The sequence below is a fragment of the Electrophorus electricus genome, chromosome 2, assembly GCF_013358815.1.
Source record: "Electrophorus electricus isolate fEleEle1 chromosome 2, fEleEle1.pri, whole genome shotgun sequence".
NCBI classification, from domain to species: Eukaryota; Metazoa; Chordata; class Actinopteri; order Gymnotiformes; family Gymnotidae; genus Electrophorus; species Electrophorus electricus.
The window spans coordinates 15,451,257-15,471,256 of NC_049536.1; the positions used below are offsets into that span (position 1 = coordinate 15,451,257).

The 20,000-nt window shown below is 37.9% G+C and overlaps 5 protein-coding genes across 5 annotated transcripts in view; 2 read left to right on the forward strand and 3 right to left on the reverse strand.

Annotated features, from left to right (window-relative positions):
* ccdc167 (coiled-coil domain containing 167) overlaps positions 1 to 656 on the reverse strand; it is a 1,927-nt gene extending 1,271 nt beyond the window's left edge. Inside the window, exon 1 of the mRNA XM_027024264.2 lies at positions 520 to 656. Within this exon, the coding sequence (XP_026880065.2) occupies positions 520 to 570 (51 nt within the window). The 5' untranslated portion in view covers positions 571 to 656. The remainder of the gene's footprint in view (positions 1 to 519) is intronic.
* Positions 657 to 3,029: 2,373 nt separating this feature from the next.
* Positions 3,030 to 7,019, reverse strand: si:ch211-214j24.14. Its single transcript, XM_035523670.1, has 2 exons — positions 6,970 to 7,019; positions 3,030 to 4,483 (listed from the first exon to the last, which is right to left on the reverse strand). Exon 2 carries the CDS (start codon positions 4,329 to 4,331, stop codon positions 3,609 to 3,611), a length of 723 nt encoding a protein of 240 aa, XP_035379563.1. The 5' UTR covers positions 4,332 to 4,483; positions 6,970 to 7,019; the 3' UTR covers positions 3,030 to 3,608.
* A 512-nt stretch (positions 7,020 to 7,531) lies between these two features.
* atp6v1e1b (ATPase H+ transporting V1 subunit E1b) lies at positions 7,532 to 11,372 on the forward strand. Its single transcript, XM_035534594.1, has 9 exons — positions 7,532 to 7,779; positions 8,493 to 8,558; positions 8,760 to 8,869; positions 9,045 to 9,111; positions 9,217 to 9,306; positions 9,611 to 9,679; positions 9,787 to 9,881; positions 10,035 to 10,122; positions 10,685 to 11,372. Exons 1-9 carry the CDS (start codon positions 7,747 to 7,749, stop codon positions 10,745 to 10,747), a joined length of 681 nt encoding a protein of 226 aa, XP_035390487.1. The 5' UTR covers positions 7,532 to 7,746; the 3' UTR covers positions 10,748 to 11,372.
* A 276-nt stretch (positions 11,373 to 11,648) lies between these two features.
* ada2b (adenosine deaminase 2b) lies at positions 11,649 to 17,115 on the forward strand. The gene is made up of 10 exons (XM_027024268.2): positions 11,649 to 11,747; positions 12,204 to 12,551; positions 12,746 to 12,965; positions 13,517 to 13,727; positions 13,965 to 14,092; positions 14,993 to 15,083; positions 15,196 to 15,304; positions 15,454 to 15,611; positions 15,877 to 16,079; positions 16,170 to 17,115. The coding sequence occupies exons 2-10, from the start codon at positions 12,212 to 12,214 to the stop codon at positions 16,258 to 16,260; spliced, it is 1,551 nt and encodes a 516-aa protein (XP_026880069.2). The 5' UTR covers positions 11,649 to 11,747; positions 12,204 to 12,211; the 3' UTR covers positions 16,261 to 17,115.
* Positions 17,116 to 17,566: 451 nt separating this feature from the next.
* rad51ap1 (RAD51 associated protein 1) overlaps positions 17,567 to 20,000 on the reverse strand; it is a 6,132-nt gene continuing 3,698 nt past the window's right edge. Inside the window, exon 10 of the mRNA XM_035523783.1 lies at positions 17,567 to 19,936. Coding sequence (XP_035379676.1) covers positions 19,809 to 19,936 — 128 coding nt within the window. The 3' untranslated portion in view covers positions 17,567 to 19,808. The remainder of the gene's footprint in view (positions 19,937 to 20,000) is intronic.

Genomic DNA, 20,000 nt, shown 5'->3' on the forward strand with positions numbered 1-20,000 from the left:
CAAAAGGTGCATGCCCACATCAGCCGTTCGGCACGTCGTTATACTGTCTTTACTACAAGTGGCACTGTTTACTTGTTTCAAATTTATTGAAAGGGTCAGAAGCGAAATATCAACAGACTTCTCCAGTAAAAGTAGCCATACAAACGTAGCTATTTAAAATAAGAGCCTGATATGCATATCTACGTATGAACTGATTCTAACCTCGAGCGACGTTGATTTCACGGGACCCTTCTTAAAACTGCAGAGGCATGGGTAGGATTATTATAATCTGCGTCATCATTAGGCTCTGGTGTGGACATTGTGCTGTGACGCTTAAATTTCCCGCTTCAGATATACCATCTTCTGCACATACTGGAAACTACCTGAAGTGACGTCCAGCTATCTTATGTTGTGCCAGCTAGCTGTGCTTCATTTCTTCTTGGCGTTATGCATATCCTACAGCATGATGTAAACGCTGAGTTGGTGCAGCCCAACCACTTCAGTGTGGCATCAATAGCAAATGTCGGATATTCTATTTACCTCGTTTGCAACACTTATCTTCTCTCTTTTCATATTCCTTGACTTCGTCATTTGTCACGTTGTTAATAAAACGTTTCTTACTGTGATTAAGGATCACGTTCCGGAAGCGCTTCTTTCCCTGAACTGAATGGCGAACCGCAAACCTCGCGAGGACATCGCCACCTACCGTTTGCAAGCAACAGACAACAATCTAACGCCATAAAGGGGGAGGAATAATGGAAACTGTCGGAGCAGAAACATAAAGCAGAAATATAAAAGCTGCATTTTAAAAATATGGTGATTACCAGAAAAACTATAATAATGTTAAAAACAGCAACAACAATGATGTGGACCTAATATTTGCCTATAACACAGTAATAATTGGAGAAAACAAAGTTGTAGGATTAGAAGAGGTCACTTGTTAAAATGTTTGTTTATGCCTGTATGTCGAGCAGATGTCACAGACGTTATCCACATTCAATGATTAAATCAATCAACTTTATTTTTCTCCAAGGGGCAACTTCATCAACTTGTATACTCTAATATACACCCACCCTACAACCTACACACATATACACACAAAAAAACACAAAACAAAACAATGTATTTGTTTACCCTGAATCCATAAATAGATTAAAAGTAGTAAATAATCTTAATTAATTAAAATATTGATAGTGTGCTTCTAACCTAATGTTGAAAAGTTGTACAGCTGTTGGTAGAAAAGTTCTGAACATTTTGTTCTTTGTTCTCCTTTTTGATTTGGGGAAACTATTCTGGGAATAGATTGTAGTAGGCTTGGATGACCACTCTCTACCTAGTTGTATGTCTAGTAGACATGTCACAATACATTGTGTACACAATTGGCAAGTTGTATTTTTGAGGATTTATTCTATTATTGAACAGGTACTGTGCTCTTGGTCAATCCAAAATGTTTATAAACCTCAAACCTGAATATTTAAGAAAGTAAAAGTAAGGTTTTGGCTTTCTTAGGAGAATAACTTTGTGTGCATAATTATTGGCCAACTATTAGTGTGCAGAATTATTATGCAACTAAAAGAAAAATAGAATTTTTCCAATCTCACTTGTTTATTTTCATCTGTTAAATTGAGAATAATAAACTAACAACTTGAAATTTACAAATAAACATATCTGACATTTTAACAACAACAACAAAAAAATCAGTGATCAATATAGCCACCCTTCTTTTCAATAACAGTCATAAGCCTTCCATTCATGGAGTCTGGCAGCTTCTTAATCAACTTTTTGTGCAGCAGCAACCACAGCCTTCCAGAAGCTGCTCAGAGAGCTGTACTATTTTCTTTCACCGTAAATCTTCCATTTAAGAACGGCCCACAAGTTCTCAATAGGGTTTAGGTCAGGTGAGGAAGGGAGCAATGTCATTATTCGTTCATCTTTAAGGCCTTTACTGGCTAGCCATGAGTGGAGTACTTTCAATGCATGCCATGGAGCATTGTCTTGCATAAACATCATGGTCTTCTTGAAAGATGCAGACTTTTTGCTGCTTGAAGCAAGTGTCTTCTAAAAACTGGCAGTAGGTTTGGGAGTTGATTTTGAGTCCATCTTCAACCTGAAAGGTACAACTAGATTATCCCTAATACGAGCCCATACTGAACACCAGTACTGAACAGCTTGTACTTCTGGGCACTCCAGGTAGGTTGCAGTTCTGGAATATGACAGCACTGGATAATAATGGATTGATTCATGTTTGATTCTTCTCGTCTTCTTTTTTTCTCAACACATTTCTTGCGACTATTTACAACAAAACATTTGATGGTTCTATGATCTCGCCCCAATATCTTAGCAATTTTAAGAGTGCTGTATCCCTCTGAAAGTGTTTTTACAATTGTTGACTTTTCAGAGTCAGTTAAATCTCTTTTTAGCCCATTCTGCCTGAGGAAAAGAGTCTAATAATTATGCACACCTTGAGGGTTGATCTCCTTAGGCCACACCCTCCCTCATTACACAAATTCACATCACCTGATTGTCACGGGACGCCCCCCACTTATTTCACCCTTATTTGTAGCCACTCCCTACGTGATAGCAAGCACCTGCACGGGGTTTAACGTCTTGTGTTCTGTCTATTTAAACCTCTGTTAGTGTGTGCATCGTGTTGGTCGTTGTTTGTTTGCTGATGTATGTAAAACGTTTGTGTAGCCACTGTTAAATGTTACTGTAGCCTGTGTCTAGTTAAATGTATAGCCACTGTTAAATGTTACTGTAGCCTGTGTCTAGTTAAATGTATAAGTCATGTCCGTCGTTAATGTTGTGTGTGAGTGCCATCGTTATAGTATGTGTTCTATGTTAATAAATATACGTTACTGTCGAGGGAGTCTGTGCGTCCTGTTTCACGCCCATGGGCACTCGGGCCAGCAGCAACGTTACACCGATATGCTTAAATCCAATAAGCATTCAAGTTTATACAGTTTGGAGTTGGAAAATACGCATAAAAATGATGATATGGTCAAAATACTCTCTTGCCTAATAATTGTGCACACAGTGTAGTATTTAGACTCAAGTAAGTCTGTTGAAATCATTTAATATAAGATATTAAACTGCATGGTAATCAATGATAATGGATAGAAATCAGCTTAATAAAGCAATCATTTTGATTAGGTTATCAAATATTTTACAGGTAACCAGTAATACATCTCAGAATGCATATTAAAAATATTAATCTGATAACAGGCAGACCAGCAAATTCAGGCATTTATAGGAGTTTATATCCTATAGATCAGCTATGATGTATTACTATGTAATAACTATTAAAGTGCACTGCAAAACTAACATATACTGGGAAAAACTTACATATGTGTTTGTGTATATGTATGTGTTTGTCCAGGCATTTATAGTAAAGTGCCAGAACATTGACTTCGCTAATTTATTGGCTAATGGGAGCACGAATGCTGCTCTTGTTAAAATTCAAATATCTTCAGTAGTAGGCTAATTACTGGTGTATTTAACATAAAGAAATATAAAGAAAACTGCTGTCTAAAGTAGTGCTCACTTTGTGGCATTATACCATGTGTTCAGAAATAAATTATATAGAGAATATACTTAGTATAGGGAGTTCATCTTCCAGGAATTCTTTCTTACTTCTTAGTCCAAACATATTTCATTATTATTACTACAGCCACTAGGGCAGCACCAGCAATCAGCAGCACAGGGAGCTCATTCCAGGCAGTGGGGGAAGTAGGCTGAGACTTGGTTGTTAGAGGAGTTTCTTCAGTTGGTGACGCTGAAAATTCTTGGCAAACACTGGATTTATCAGCACATTCTGATTTAGAACTAGCAAGGCTCTCTGGTGCTGGCGCTGTGAGAATAGCTGGCATGGAGAACAAAGGAAGTTCCTGTGGGTACGGAAGGTGATGTACTACATCCGAGACCATTTCTGGCATGGAGAAGAAGTCAGGGGACTCAAGGATAGGGGTGGCAGGGGTAAAGGTTGTCTGTGGAATCCCCTCCATCATGTCTTCCACTTCAGGCTCCTCCACACACATCAGGAGCTCTACTGCCTCTGGAGGCTCAAGGTCGGACTCCTCTAAGGACAGAACAGGTGAAGCTCTCGCATCGAACTCTGCCGTTGTCTCTGTGAGCTCCTTGTTGCTCAACCAGCTGTGCTTAAGCTCTGGCTCCACCTCCTCAATTGATTCCTCTCTCTGTAAGAGCCCTGCCTCCTTTTGCCACAGCTGGATGATGTCAGGTGTGGTAGGGTGGCGTCCGCTGAGTTCTTGCGGAAGCAGGGCCATCTCCCTGGAGTCCGTGGTCGTGGATTTAGGCTGAGTGACACTCATAGAGGCCCAGGATTCAGCCATGTTGTTACTCAGGATGTATGTATACTGTAGCTTTTCCCTGAATTATAGCCCTGGGCTGGACTGGGCCACTTGAGTTTCCTGTCTTCAAACAGGATGGAAACTTGATGACTGCCCTCAAAGAAGTCACTTCGATACTTCTTTATCACATGGATCTGTCATATAATGAGATCGAAAGATAATTGCTTTGGTCATATGAATCTGTATAGATTTACTCACTTTTTAACATACTTTTAATGACCTTCAAATATGTTCATGGTCTCACCCCACTGTAGTCACTCAGTGAACTGATATTAGGTACAAAATGTTTCTGCAAAAATTCTTAAATCTACAATAAAATGCTGGCCATACCTGTTACCCAGCTAGAGTGCCAAGGCAGACTTTTCTTACTATGGTCCTATATAAACCTAAGATTTGGAATTTCTGAAGGCTCTTGAAAATTTGGACACATTTAAAAGGGTAAAGACCTATCTGTTTTGATTAGCTTTTAATTACAAATTTTTATTTTGATTTTATCTTATTTCATTCAATTTCTTCTTTATCTTACTGTAAAGCAATTTGTAAACCTTGTTTACTATATAAATAGAGATATTATTATTGCTAAAGTGACACATTTCATCCCAAAACTCTATACCCCTGAACTTGGGCCTACAGGTGGTCTCTTTTTGGGTCTTCATTACTTGAGACAATAATTGCTTTCTTCAGTAGATAATAATATAAAATTAAAGATGATCCACTCAATTGTCTCTCAGTAGACCTTAAAGCCTCCTGTTTAGGTGAGTATAACAATGAGTAATTGTAAAAAAAAAAAAAAAACTGACTCGATCATTTTTAAGTCAACACGGGAAACAAGAAAACATGAAGAACTTTGTAGGACTTTGTTGATACAAACCTATTCAACAACAGAGTGACCATTCTGAACCTTTTAATGTTTACTCATAAAAATAAAGGCAAAGGAAAAAAAACATCTGTCCCAATCTACCACTGCATTCTCTTCTATATATAGGTTTGCGTGTACACATCCTACTATGTAAAACCTTACTGTGAACATTGCCATCTGCCCCCATGAGTGGAAGCTATTCCAGATATTTTACATGGCATTACAGAGAGGACATGGAAGCCATGCTAAGGGATCGGCAGCTCTCCCACAGAAACACACCAGTGATCAGGTCCTTAAAGTGGGCGACTTCTGCTCTTAGACAACACCTTTATATTTGTAACATTGTAAGGACAAAACATTTGTGCTAGCCAGTGCTACAGCCTATGAAAAACTCTACTACACTAAAAATATTTGAGCTGAAAATAGCAGCCCTGCATTGACAGTAGATTTTTCACTATCAGAGCAGGAAAAAAAGTAGATTAATGAAAATGATGTCTGAATGGGAACAAAGAACAATATAAATATATCTGTATTCCTAATTCAGATTTTTTTCAAACTATCTGACCTCCTGTGACAGCCTGTCTTCCCTCACACAAGTGGCCTAGAATGCAGTGTCCATACTGCAAAAAATTCAAAATAACTGTGGACTAAATGCTCAAACCACATGTCACTTATACTGTGTAGTCACTTACTGAGATGCTTCCATTAAATCTTAGGATGTATCACATTAGATCTGATTCATAACGTCACGTATGGTTAGGTCAACGTGTTCTTGTGTAAATATACAGAGTGAGTTAAAGGTGACATAGATAGAGAGTCACTGTCAGTGGTATCATTACAAAAGAACTTATGCAGCCATGTTAACATTTGAACTGCAAATCTCTTTTACACAGAGGTTGAATCCAACAAATTATTCCTTAAATGTTTATTGAAGTACTCCAGCTAGTACTCCACTTGTTCATAGACTGGATAGCCTAAGAAGTACTTAGAACATTTGTGAGCAATCAAAAACCTATAATTTCTAAATCTGAGACAGACAACAGAATTTTTTTATTTTATTTTGGACATGTTCAAGTGTTTACTGTGGTACTGATGGCACACATTTGGTGAGTTAAATAATTCGGTTTGCTGCACATTTTGACACAGTCTAATTAAAGGGGCAGATACCATCAGTGTAGACCACTGGACTTGAGCATTCTGATGAATACAGTAATTAACTGTATTCTACTAAATGATGAGGCAAGGTAAGAGATCACTACTGATTAGAGACGCCAGATGTTAAAAAGGATATAGCGTAGTTATGAAACATTAATCTGAATATAAATGCCTTTGACTGGAAAGGACCAAGAGGTTCAAGTCTGAATTGTAACCTCTGCAGTCTTCATTGGCCAATGTAAGAGATACCAACCGAGCTGAATGTTATAAACAAGAGAAACTGAATAATAAGATCTTAAGATCCAAATGACACTCCATCTTATAAAGATCAAAAGACCAATGGATTGAAGAATAATACTGTTCAGCCTAAACCCAAGAAATAGTGGTTAAATCATATTACAGAGAAAAAGATAAGTCTCCCAGTTCTTGATGTGACAACAAACTTACTAGAAGAACAAACACAATACACAATGTACTATAGTCCACACAGACTATAGTCCACACAGACACACACACACACACACACACACTGGTGTACGTTATTTAAAGTTTACTGCAATCAAACCTGCTGAAAATGTTCTGTCTTACCTGAAAAAGATGTCTTACCTTTTCCACAAAGCATCAAATTAGACTATCGGAAAACCTTTGAATTTCACGCAACACATACATTGGGACTAGAAGGCAACTGCAGCCGCCAAATGCAGCAGCACGCCCGATCCGCTCTCGCCCTCCGTCCCCTCCACTCCCCTCCCCTCCGTCTTCCTGCCATTTGAGTGGAACCGCCCCCCCCCCCCCCCCCCCCCCGTAATCCTGTTCTAAATTCAGTAACATGACAACGTATTACCGCCTGCGTGTCCATAGTTACTATATCTCGAAAAATAAGAAATACAAATAAAATATATTTTACATATAAAATACACAACGCACGACAAATACAAAGCATGGACATTAAAACTAGAGCAAGTTGTTATACACATCGAATATATTTACAATGAGTGAATTTGTCCGAGAAAAAATAAACTGTATAACATGTTTTTAAACCACTGAAGCATTTTAAACGCGTACAATTCGTCTCCATTATAACCTAAACCAGCTTGTCATTTTCTTGATAGTTTACGCGCACTGTCCTCTCATTGGCGCTTGGGAGAGGAAGTAAACGTCATGTGATGCTCGCGCCCTGTTGACTGAGAATCAGCTGATCCTTTCAGGATCATTTTGTTCGTCACGATTTTACTTGAAATGTTACATATGTTCTGTCTTAGTAGCTAGAGTTTATTTTAATAGACCTGGAAAATAACTTGAACATTTTGCACAATTTTGAACAATATTAACCGCTATCTTTCTGTACAAGAAATTTAAAATCCTCTTATACGGACAGCAACCATGGCGCTTAGCGATGCGGACGTTCAGAAGCAGGTATGTGCGCTGAAGTCTGTAGCTGTAACCTTCATAACCGTTAAGGGCAGCATCGCAAATAATTTGTGAGTATATTAGATTTTAAATTGGTGTAGCGAGACTACACAGAAATTATTTGTCAATGCGGCCTATCCTTTAAGGGTTTTCTGTCTTTGTTACATTTACACAAACGTTAGCACTGGATGTGCAGAGCAAAGCACAGGAGCAAACGTCCATTGCCGAAACAAATCATCGTATGTAATTACTGTTTATGTAATTACTGCTTAAAGACTATATTACTTGAAAATTTTTATTTGAACAAAGAATATATATATATATATATATATATATATCTTTTTTCCCTTCTTTGTATCTCTAGCCCTAGGGTTTTGTAAATTAAATCACTGAAACACACGCACATCAACAGCACCTAATGAAACATTGAACAAACACTGAAAATATCTAAATGTCTCCAATGAATGCCTGCCATAAATATATCTCTTCAGTAGATACAATCTCTGTGAAATTCAGATTCAGAAAATTTGCTGCAGATTTCTTGCATTCTACAGTTAGAATTAATGAATAGTCCTTATTTATTTTTAGTGGCCTCTGCTCATTCTTGCAGAGAAGTTAGCAGGTTTATTTTCCAGGGAATCAGTCAGTGAGAGCAATGGTGAGTTAAGATGACTGATTTTAGTGTCACCTAATGTTCACTCTGTTCCGTCTCTCACCAGATCAAGCACATGATGGCTTTCATTGAGCAGGAGGCCAATGAAAAGGCAGAAGAGATTGATGCCAAGGTAAACCTCTAGAAAATAATTACTCAAAATGGCTGATATTTAGTGATAAATGTTTATGGGCTCTTAAATTTGACAATAAAAGAGACAAAAATGTGTTAATTTGTTATTAAATATAAAGTTATTAAATATAATGCTATGTTGCTGTTGTTATATTTGTCATATGCTTGTGGAAACCTAAACCAAAACTGTCTCCACCTGTAGGCAGAAGAAGAGTTTAACATTGAGAAAGGTCGTCTGGTGCAGACCCAGAGGCTGAAAATCATGGAGTACTATGAAAAGAAGGAGAAACAAATTGAGCAGCAGAAGAAAATGTGAGTCATATTCTCTGCAGAGAGAAGTGGATGTGTGACTCAAATTCATATTACTAAAATGATCATCCAGCACAAGCAAAGATAATCTGATGGATATGTATGTAGTTCTTAGGATGGGCCTGCTTGGAGGCTGTATAAAGGAATAATGATTGGTCATTCTCCTACTCTCCTGCAGTCAGATGTCAAACCTGATGAACCAGGCCAGGCTGAAGGTGCTGAAGGCTCGCGATGACATGATTTCGGTTTGTCCTGCTTCCGTTTTCTGCACACAGGGTGGGACGGGGCGTTCAGGAGCACTGGACAGCACTCGCGTTTCTAACCTGTCTTGCAATGGCATTTCTATGCAGGACATGTTAAATGAAGCCCGACAGAGGCTGGCCAAAGTAGCCAGAGACCCGACCAGGTATTCTGCTCTCATGGATGGCCTGGTGCTCCAGGTGAGCTCTTCCGAGGCTGCCTTTACCTGCGTGTGATTTTGAAAGGACATTTTTCAGTATGCCATTATTGGAAGTGATCTGGCATGCTATAGGACACAGCAGAGACAAACGTTTTACTCGTGGGTTGATTTCTCCAGAGTGAATGATGCATCTGATTAAATTTGTCTACTGACAGACAAGACACAGTGTAGTCTGAATGAGTGTCCTCATGTGGTTGTGTCAGGCTCTTGTGAAGCTGTGAAGTCCTGCTTTTCAAGGTTAACATATCCATTGAACTGACCATGATCTTTTAATTATTTCTTAGGGATTCTACCAGCTACTTGAGCCCAAAGTGACAATCCGCTGTCGCAAGCAGGACCTGTCCTTGGTGCAGGTCAGTTTTTGCAGGATCAGGTACAAGGCCACTGGACAGTTAAGCGCAGCTCACAGTCAGCTGGGGTAAACCATCACTTAGGCAGAAACCTCTCTATTTTTTATCAGGCATCTGTGCAGAAAAACATCCCCATCTACAAAGCAGCTGTGAAGAACAATTTGGAAGTCCGGATCGACCAAGACAATTTCCTCTCTCCAGAAGTGTGAGTATCAGTTTAGATTTTAGAATAGGCTATTCACTTTACACAGAAAATGTAAATGATGCACCTGTTCACTTCAGGTTTTCAAGAGTTTTAATGTTCTGAAGGCTGGTAGGGCAGTGTTTGTAACTTTGTGGTGTCGTCCTTTCTGCTTAGCTCTGGCGGTGTTGAGATATTTAACGCAGACGGGAAGATCAAGGTGTCTAACACTCTGGAGAGTCGTCTCGAGCTCCTTGCACAACAGGTAGAATACAAAGGCAGAAAAGTGACTATTTTCAGCATTTAGAAAACTGAAGAATTTTGGTTTTGCTCATTTTTTAGAATCTGTTTCTGGCCTTTTTGTTCTTCACTATTTATCAGTAACTGGTTTCCAGCATATAAAATTACATAACAATTCAACCATTTTGTGTTCCACAAGGAGACCTGGATGCAGCATAATTTAGATGTGGGCCTGAGGGTAGTGATTCTGGGTGCATGTTTATTTTGGTGGACTTGCCTAGTCAGTAATGGACGCTAGGTCTGAGTCCTTCAGAAGCCGGGAGGCACGTACATCTCCTACTAGGTATCTGACAGCTGCTGTTGCTTTTGTTTGGTCTGATTCATGTCCCAGCAGTACTAAAGGGCACGCCATCTTAGTGAATTAAATGACATTTACTGAAATCTAGGGCCATTTTTTCCCCTCCCAAGTAACCCAGGGAATTATTATTATTATTATTATTCAGTTTCTCTTCACAATTTCAGATTTGAGACGTTGCAAATTTTCACGTTTCTCCTAATTCAGTCTTTTTTTAAACTGTTCTTCTCAGATGATGCCTGAAATCAGAGTTGCTCTGTTTGGTGCAAACCAGAACCGGAAGTTCATGGATTAAGCAACTCACTAAACCCAGGGACACAGGATTATGGCTGAAAGTCAATATTTGATGTATTTTCTTTTTTACGTAGTTGTAAAATGATTGAATTATTGCCTGTGTAAGTAGTATTTGGTTTAAAAAAGACAAATTATGTGTATGTGTGTGCTGTATTTTGTGATTCATTGTTGCCGGAAGACAAAGAATTGAGTATATAGGTCAGGTTAGCTAAGGATTATTTCTTGATTGGCTGCTAAAGATCTGATATGTATCATCTCATTCTCATTGGCTATGCCATTTAGAGTTTATGCTACGTATGTTTACAAGAAAGTCTGAATGGTTAGACTCAAGTTTTTAGTCATATGTGAACAGAATCCACTATTTAAACTGCTATCTATATAGTGTATATGTCTTTACCTTCAAGTACACTATTGTGCAAAGGAACAGCCACTCTTGTGGCTGTCCATAAGAATACAGTAATATAACCATTGTCTGTTACCTTGTGTTTATGTATAGGTTTCTGTGTTTTTTGTTATTCCATTTGGTGCACAGCATGCACTGTATAAGTGTAACAAACATGTTATTGTTGAAACGTTAAGATCACATTCATGTGGAAGTAATATAAGAATAAAAGCATCACTGTCCATCACTGTCCATCTGTCTTTCTTTTATCTGTATGTCTGCTGTTAAGAAGAGAAGCTCAAAATGGTAGATTTGTGGCAGAAGAATAGACAACTGGAATTTTTGCCTGAACATGTTATATTATGGAGGTAGTTGCCCGTTTCCTCTTGAGTCATGGGCTAATCACAAGACTGTCTGTCACAGATAATGAGGAATAATGAAGTGCTCAATTCAGCTAACCCAGCATTCTGTTCAGTATGGGGAAATGGAATGTTTAAACACAGGGCTGTTCAGTGGGAAATTGAGTCTTGGTTCACATCCTCCCGGGTATCAAGCTAAGCAAGTTCTGGCACTGAAGAGAAAGTGATTTAAAAATTTTTTTAACCCTTATAAGATACAGGTAAGTGTCTTAGCATGATTCATATCTTTGTACTTACACTTTTGTGATGAGAATAGCAAACCAAGGTTTGTTGGTTAAACTTAGGTATTTGAATCATATGATTACATGTGCACTTCACTGCCTAGGAAATACATAGTGAGCTATATTGTACCTGCTCAGTTGATTTATTTGAATTTATTTTTCCTGTCTGTTTGACTCAAAATCAAGTTCTACTTCTAATTCATATCCAGGCCTTTTGTGTTAAGTAAATTTAGATATTATTGTAACAGTACTGAATAATTTGGCAGGGTCCTTTCAACAGCACATTGGATTCAACTTACAAAGAACTTGATTATTAACTGATCAGTGAAAGCAGGAAAAAGCTGCTTTCCTTAAGCATGAGCTTACATGTTTAAGAATATGACGTAGTGAATTACAGTTCGCTAGTATAAGTAAAACTTTCTCTCCCTTTTATAGACATTCTGATGGTTATATTGATATCAGCACAGAACATGAAGAAGTTTCCCTATACAATATGCAACATGAAAGTGTTTATGACCATCTTGATGTTCACCACTGTGAACGAGAGTAAAAGTATACCAGACCCTCATCAGAGAGACCAGCTGCTGCAGCAGGAAGCCTCCCAGCAGGTAGGGGGCAGAGTGGATCTGACTGCAGCGGAGCAACGACTAGATTCACTCTTGCATAAGCTGAAAGAGCAGGAGATGGTGGCGCCACATTTTCCCCCTGCTATGCACTTCTTCAAAGCAAAGCCTTATATCCAGAAGAGCCCCATATTTAGACTGCTCCAGAAAATGCCAAAAGGTAATGAGTGAAGTTCTGCAATGCTTTAAATAAACCTTTTCCTGATCGGATACTGACCAGTTGCAGGTGCACACCCAAACCATACCACTAGTTTCCTTCTTAAATTAACATGGCCTGTTTGGTCTGCACTCGAGCTTTGCTACCTCTGCTCAATACCTGCCCCTAACTCAACGGAACTTTTCTGATCCTTTAAGGGGCGGTCCTACACATACACAACTCTGCTCTGGTGGGTGTGGACTGGCTTGTGATGAATGTGACGTATAGGCCCCATTGCTATGTGTGCTTCACATGGTCGGGGTCAGTGCAGTTCTTGTTCTCCACCCAGCGACCCTTCCCACGCTGGGGCTGTTCCGCATGGAGCCTGCTGGAGCACGTGAGGGCCACTATCAGTGACGTGTCAGCTTTCGACAAGAGGTGACCCATTTTAGTGCATCACATCATTATCAACAATGAGAGACAATGTACAGCCAAATTCTCTGAATGACATGGAAAATCAAGCGTTCCTAGGTAGGCCTGCAGAACTATGACCATAAAGCCCTCTCTCTGCACTGGACAAATTTTATATAACTACAAATAAAAAGTGTGTAGTCAATCCAGTCATATCCATTAAGGCATTAAAGACCAACTTTGATCATGTACTGATAATAAACTCTTTAAAAAAAAAAAAAAAAAAAAAAAAAAAAATAAAATATATATATATATATATATATATATATATATATATATATATATATATATATATATATATATATATATATATATTAAGGCTGATATTCAGGTGGCTTTGCAGTAGAATCAGATGACTCCCTCATTTATATAGGCTATCAAACACAAACAGAAGCATGTCACACAGTTTTTAGGAACCTGGGTTTCATTCTGAAACACGTAACTCCGAAATTTCACAAAACAATTTACAACTTCCCACATTGAGATCAACTTGGCCAACCTTAGACATTCTCTCTCAGTTTGATGAAGAACCTCACGCTGTTTACTGAGGAACCAGATGTGGCATACCCTACGCAGGAGGTAGTTTGGGAGCGGTTTGAGCAGACTTTCATGGCCATCTCCGGTCTGATCACCTTTGCACCCGTTTTCAAGGATTACATCTACCAAGGGCTCCAGCAGCTCTATGATGATAACATCTTATACTTGGAGCTGAGGGCTGGTCTATCCAAGGTCGGTGAAGTTTCCCTCTGTTTCTTCAAAGAGTTACAGCAAAGATATTTATCAATTTAGATTTTGACCAATTTATTAATAGTTTACAAGATTTTTTATGTCAGAGGCCTTGATTTTGATCTGACTGTATTGGCTAGATGAAGCCAAAAGGAAATGAGCAAGTCAATAGCAAACACAGTGCAGTCAGTTTATTTTCAGTGTATTATTCAAATCCCTTGATAGAATTTGCTCCTTCAGATATATGAGCTTGATGGCACCATCCGGGACAGTGAATGGTCCATCCAGACCTACAGAAACATAACTGAACAGTTCAGGCTGGAACATCCAGACTTTGTGGGTGTTCGGATAATTGTAACTGTCCATAGGTAAGCCTACATGAAATTTGTAGTGGTAAGTGTGTAAGTGTCTAAATTAAAACTGAACTTGGTCTAACTTGGAAATCTAGGAGTGTCTAATACAGAACAATATTATTGATGCTAACAAGACTCAGTTGTCTAATATGTGCTCTTCTAGTACACTTGGTAGAGCAGGTAGTGTAAGGTGATAGCAACACCTAGGTTACATATACGGCTGTACTTATAAATGTAAATTGATCTGAAAGTGTCTGCCAAATGCTGAGAATGTAAAGAAATACTAAACTAAGTTGAAACAATTTCTGTCAAAAGTTTCATATGTATTATAGACACTGAAAACATAGCACAAAATCTGTTGTAATGAGGATTTTTTTCTTTGCCCACCTATGTAGTGTAATTTCCTTCTTGTTTGCTATGCAATTTTTTGTTTTTGTTTGTCCCACTTTAATTTATTAGTTAAATTTATTTTACTTATTAGGTATAGTTCAATTGAGGTATTTTCTGTAGTTATTAATGTATAGTTCAACCATTGCTCACAATGAACTAAAGCTAATGTTAGCAATAAGCATCATGATGTAACTAATAAAGCTGGATACACAGTTGTATCTGAGTAAACAAAGCTAGTCAGACATAAATAATATGGCTAGAAACAAAACAGGGAGTAGACATAAAAATGTAATATTTTCTTCCAAACAAGGTTTCCCCAGTTTTTCCCAGTTAACAGATAAGCAACACACACACACACACACACACACACACACACACACACATACACACGCGTGCGCGCACGCACGCACACACACACACACACACACACAAACACACACACACACACACACACACACACACACACACACACACACACACACACACACACACACACACTCACTAATTTTCTGGTGCCCTGTACAGGATTCTCAGTTTGTCTCAGGTGGAAATAGCACTAAAAGAAACCTTAGAGCTGCAGAAACGATATCCAGAGATCATCACTGGCTTTGACTTGGTGAGATGTAATAATAATTGCATTACAAAAAGTTATTTTGTTATTCAAATATTTGAATTCATTGTTAAAGTCTAAATTTAGAATAATATTTTGGCATAATTCTTTACTCTAGGTGGGCCGAGAGGATAGTGGTAAACCCATCTGGTATTTTCGAGAGGTGCTATCACTCCCCACAGAGGTTAAAGCAAAACTTTCCTACATTTTCCATGCAGGTGAAACTGGTGAGTCTCATCTAACACACTATATTAACAAATATAAGAAATATAAGCAAGTTCAAATTAAACCAATGAACTGTGAAACATTTTCTGCTGTGGAAGTGATAAATGAACATAGTACACCCTGACAAAACAACATGTGAATATTTGTGTAGATTCATATGGCACAGATGTGGACAGGAATGTTCTGGATGCACTGTTATTCAACACTACTCGCATTGGGCATGGTTTTGCTGTGGCTCACCATCCCCTGGCAAAAGAACTTTCCAGAAAGAGAAGGGTGCCTGTGGAAGTGTGTCCTATATCCAACCAGGTACAAGCCTTTTCAACATAACCATTGTAGGTCCACATAAAACCTCTTTAAGCACTTGAAACCACTTTTAATGTAACCAAATTTCTATTGCCTTGAACATAGGTTTGGCTGACAAGACACACTCATAAAAATCTGTGTAGCACTAATTTCACTTTGGTTCAAAGAACCTAGCTTTGAAGTCTTCCTTTGAAAGAATACTCTCCTTGGAGTAGATGAATGTCTTTATTTTCATTACTAGCTTAACTCAACCCTGTGAGTATTGTAGGTCCTAAAACTGGTCTCAGATCTGCGAAATCATCCTGCTGCAATTTTAATGTCGGAGGGGCATCCATTGGTGGTGAGCTCCGATGATCCAACCTTGTTTGGAAATGCTGGACTCTCGTATGATTTCTATGAGGTCTTTGTTGGAATTGGAGGCCTGAGTGCCAATGTGGGCACACTTAAGGAGCTGGCCATAAATTCAATCAGGTGGGAGGTTTTGCCTTATGGAATTAAAACCCTTTGTTTTCATCTTTATTTTTGTTTTCAGGGATAACTAATGTTATTGTATGTGTACAGGTATAGCTCCTTGCCAACAGTCCTGCAGGACAAAGCCATGATCATATGGCAACAAAAGTGGGACAAATTTGTATTGGAGAATTCACTATAGGGACAGCAAGCTATTGAGAAGACTTGAATGAGAGCTGTTTACCTCTTTTGGCATTCAGGAAAACTGTGGATAAAATGTTTTAAAGGCCTTAACTGAAACCACAGATATTATTTTGTCTGAGATTTGAGATTTCAAAACTCTAAGAACATATCATGGCTTTTGGACTAAATTTCACCATCAGGGTTTCAAAAGTCTTTGTACACATGCTGTATTCTCCAGTTCTGTCCACTGCAATCCTGAATGTAGAGTTCAAAGTAACCATCTGGGACAGTGGCAATTTCCAGACACCGGCTAGTGTCTCTGTTCTTTATTGCTTGCAGAAAACACATTTATACACTTTCAAATATGTAAGCAATTTTGCCCAGTGGATTGAATACATGTGAATTTCTAAATCAGGGCTTAAGATCATTTACTTTTTTCACATTAAGTCCTCACATTAAGTTCCCTTTGTCACAATTATTTATGGAATGTTGACTCAAGAGCAACAATATTATGTTTAAAACTTTGCATGAACATATCTTGCTACAGCACCATATGCAGTTGTGCCTGAGTAGGATTCAGATTTGTATCAGTCTTCTAGACCTGTGTTGCTTGTCCCAATTTCTGTGACCCATGGGATTGTTGGCCTTCTTGCCCAAAACCCAAATCCCTGTACAGCTGTAACTGTAACTTGGAACTGTTTGGTGGGTCCAAATTTGGTGGAGAAACCCTGTTTTACACCATGTTCTGACTTGAAAGGCCAATAATGAATTATTCTAGAAATATTTCAGATGGAGTAATTTGTGACTCTGCTTTAAAAAAAATGTATTAAAAAAAAAGAAAAGAAATACAGGATCTTACGGGAATGACACATTTTATTTTGTATTTTTAGGATATATGCATTGCTTCTAGTAGTGATCCAGTTCTATTTTGTTTTAAAACATCTGGAAGAGTTTATTGATGGAAACAATCTTCCAGCATGTCTAGATAATCCTTATCAAATTTGATATGTTTGATATTTGACATGTTTAAATGTCTATATTAAATCAAATGTCCATGCACATACTCTGGTGGAGGACAGCTCCATCTAATACATCTATGTAAACATACACAGTACATTCAGTTAACCTAAATGACTAAAACCTGTTTCAGTTTTGGAATAATTTTTAATTATTACCACCTTCTAAAATTTGAATAAGAACCAGGCTGACCTTTGTATCATTTCATGCGATAAACAAGCAACATTCACTTCCTTTAGAAAATATACTTTATTAAATGCATTCACCTCTCCTCTGCATGAGTAAGAGACAAATTTACTCATGTCAGAATCTGATAAATGAATGTGAAATACAGTATAACAAATATTTGTTTAATGACCAAAAACAAATTCCAAAAGCCAAGTGCTTAGGTACACAGTTAGAACAATAAAGTCTAAGAACTAGACTCAGAGGATAAGCCTGAGCGGTTTGTTTCACTTACAATACAAAAGGCTCCAGAAGCTCCTACATTTCTTGACTTATACTATTCTTGAAGCACACCAGATGAGACCTGAAAGACTGTGAAAAAACGGCACAACTGAGACCACTCCAGGTCATGAGATGAATTGTAAAGGCTCCATGTGAAGTCGTAGGGATACTCACATCTTACAGCAGAAAAGGTTGCATAACAATACCACATAAAGTATCAGTATGTTTTTATTCTTAATATGACTAAAATTTTAGCATCAGTACAGGAATTACATTCCTGGTGTTAATACCATTTTTATGTAACATTTTTATAGCACAATAGAGCTCAAGGAAAAAACAAAACAGCACACCACACATAAAGAACAATTCAAGTGTAGAAAAAGGAAAAATGCATAATTAACATACATGAAACCAGTAGTCATGTCTTTTTACTGTATACCATTCTAATAACCTAAGGTCTTTGAACCTAGTGATTCTAGCGTCCAGACAACAGCACCTCCTTCCTGATGATGGGTGGTTAAATGTCTAAAAGCAGGATTAGAGGTTTCCCTCAGAATGTGTTCTGCTTTGCTTAATGAGTTGTATAAAGGCAGACTAAATGCAGTGAAGGTTGTGAAGCAGTTAGTATTTCAGCTGTCAATGTTACTTAGAGCCTTGTGCTCTGAACCTGTAGTACAGCCAGACCATAATATAAAACAGTAAGTAAAATTACTCTCTATAGTACAGCAATAGAAACTGATTAGGTTCTTTACACTAAGACCAAACCTTCCAAGTCTCCTCAAAAATTACATCTGGCATTTTTAATAACCTTTGAATGATCTTTCCAGGACATATCCTTACAATCTCTGCAATCTCACCATTTACTGTAAGAGCAGAATGAGTAGTGTAGTTCCTTCTAAAACCAACAATTCTGTTGATATTTAGTTTGCTTTCTCTGCGAATATTGCTCTCCTGCCTTTGCTGAGACGTTAAACTTTAGCTGATGAGCTGCATCATTTAGTTATTAGGCCAAGCACAGCACCATTATTTGCTAATTTAAAAATACAGTTCACATTGTAATTTGCAACACAATCCTGAGTGAATAAAGTATACATTAACAAATTTGACAGAACCTTTTGTTTAACAAAATATGCTATTCATTTTGAATGAAATGGAACTTAAAACATTGACCTTCCCATTTCTTTAAAACTACCAGCAGATGGAGACAGCAGCATACTGTAAATCAAATGTGTAAAACAAATCCTCCAAGTACTACAGGGAGAGAACAAATGAACTGAAACACACTAAAAAAGGCATATTTAATGTGAACATTTGTAGCCTGTAGGTCAATGTGTCAGCTATAAAAGAAGAGCCCCTTGAATATGAGACTAAATAGGGTTCCACAGAGTATCAATAGTCATTGTATGAACCTTTCTTGTAGAATTAAACTTCTCATGACTTCTATGACCAGTCCAATGCAGCCTGACGCAGCTCTAAAAGCAAAGGAAAGCAATACTACTAATTAAATACTTATTAAATAACTTTCCATCTCTATTTTTATGCCTACCTTACCAAATTACTGGTTGAACACATGAAATACATTTTGTCAAAACAAAAAATAATATTGGATGGGATGGCTCAGGGTTTCATACCTGCAAAACATGAGTCAACTGTGTCATCAGCTAGTACTTTGGAGATATTTTATAAGAATAATGTTATTACACTGTTATTACACATTACAATATGCATTCAAGAAGATGCAGATTTAAAAACGGCATTCAAGAATGATTAGAAAACATCTGTGTTGAATTAAATATCAAATCATTTAATGCTAAAAGACTTAATTTAATTCTTTAATGATCATGACAGCATACTTAAAAATCATGTGAAAAAACACGACATAAAACTGTAAAAATGACAACAAAAGCCATAATTACTGAATAAACTTCTTCAATTAAAAATAAATTGCAGCACAGAAATGCAACACTCTTTTAGCCCAGTTCAGATCAAATTATAGCAACATAGTCAAGACTGATTCGAAGGCAGACAGATAGAAGCAAACACTGTATATGCTTTGGACATGTTTTACAAAAAACAAAACAAACAAACAAACAAACAAAACCCTCAAAGTGCTGCAGTATTAGGGTGCAGTGGTTTGACTCGAGCCAATCTGGATAGTCCTAGACGTAGACCTGATCCGGGTGACTTCACTGGGCCACTCAGACATGTGCTAGGACTCCTCCCCACCAGACCTGATGACAGCCAATGAAAGAATGAGAAAAGATAGTTTACTTAACTCTTCAACTAATCACCGTG

What these genes read in the sequence shown, in the direction of transcription:
- ada2b (XM_027024268.2), top strand. Translation starts at nt 12,212, where the DNA reads ATGGTTATATTGATATCAGCACAGAACATGAAGAAGTTTCCCTATACA. An exon ending in TTTCCATGCAGGTGAAACTG is followed by an intron (nt 15,305 to 15,453) that starts GTGAGTCTCATC and finishes ATATTTGTGTAG; the next exon opens with ATTCATATGGCACAGATGTG. An exon ending in TGTGTCCTATATCCAACCAG is followed by an intron (nt 15,612 to 15,876) that starts GTACAAGCCTTT and finishes TGAGTATTGTAG; the next exon opens with GTCCTAAAACTGGTCTCAGA.
- si:ch211-214j24.14 (XM_035523670.1), bottom strand. Translation starts at nt 4,331, where the DNA reads ATGGCTGAATCCTGGGCCTCTATGAGTGTCACTCAGCCTAAATCCACG.
- atp6v1e1b (XM_035534594.1), top strand. Translation starts at nt 7,747, where the DNA reads ATGGCGCTTAGCGATGCGGACGTTCAGAAGCAG. An exon ending in CAGAAGAGATTGATGCCAAG is followed by an intron (nt 8,559 to 8,759) that starts GTAAACCTCTAG and finishes CTCCACCTGTAG; the next exon opens with GCAGAAGAAGAGTTTAACAT. An exon ending in TGGATGGCCTGGTGCTCCAG is followed by an intron (nt 9,307 to 9,610) that starts GTGAGCTCTTCC and finishes ATTATTTCTTAG; the next exon opens with GGATTCTACCAGCTACTTGA.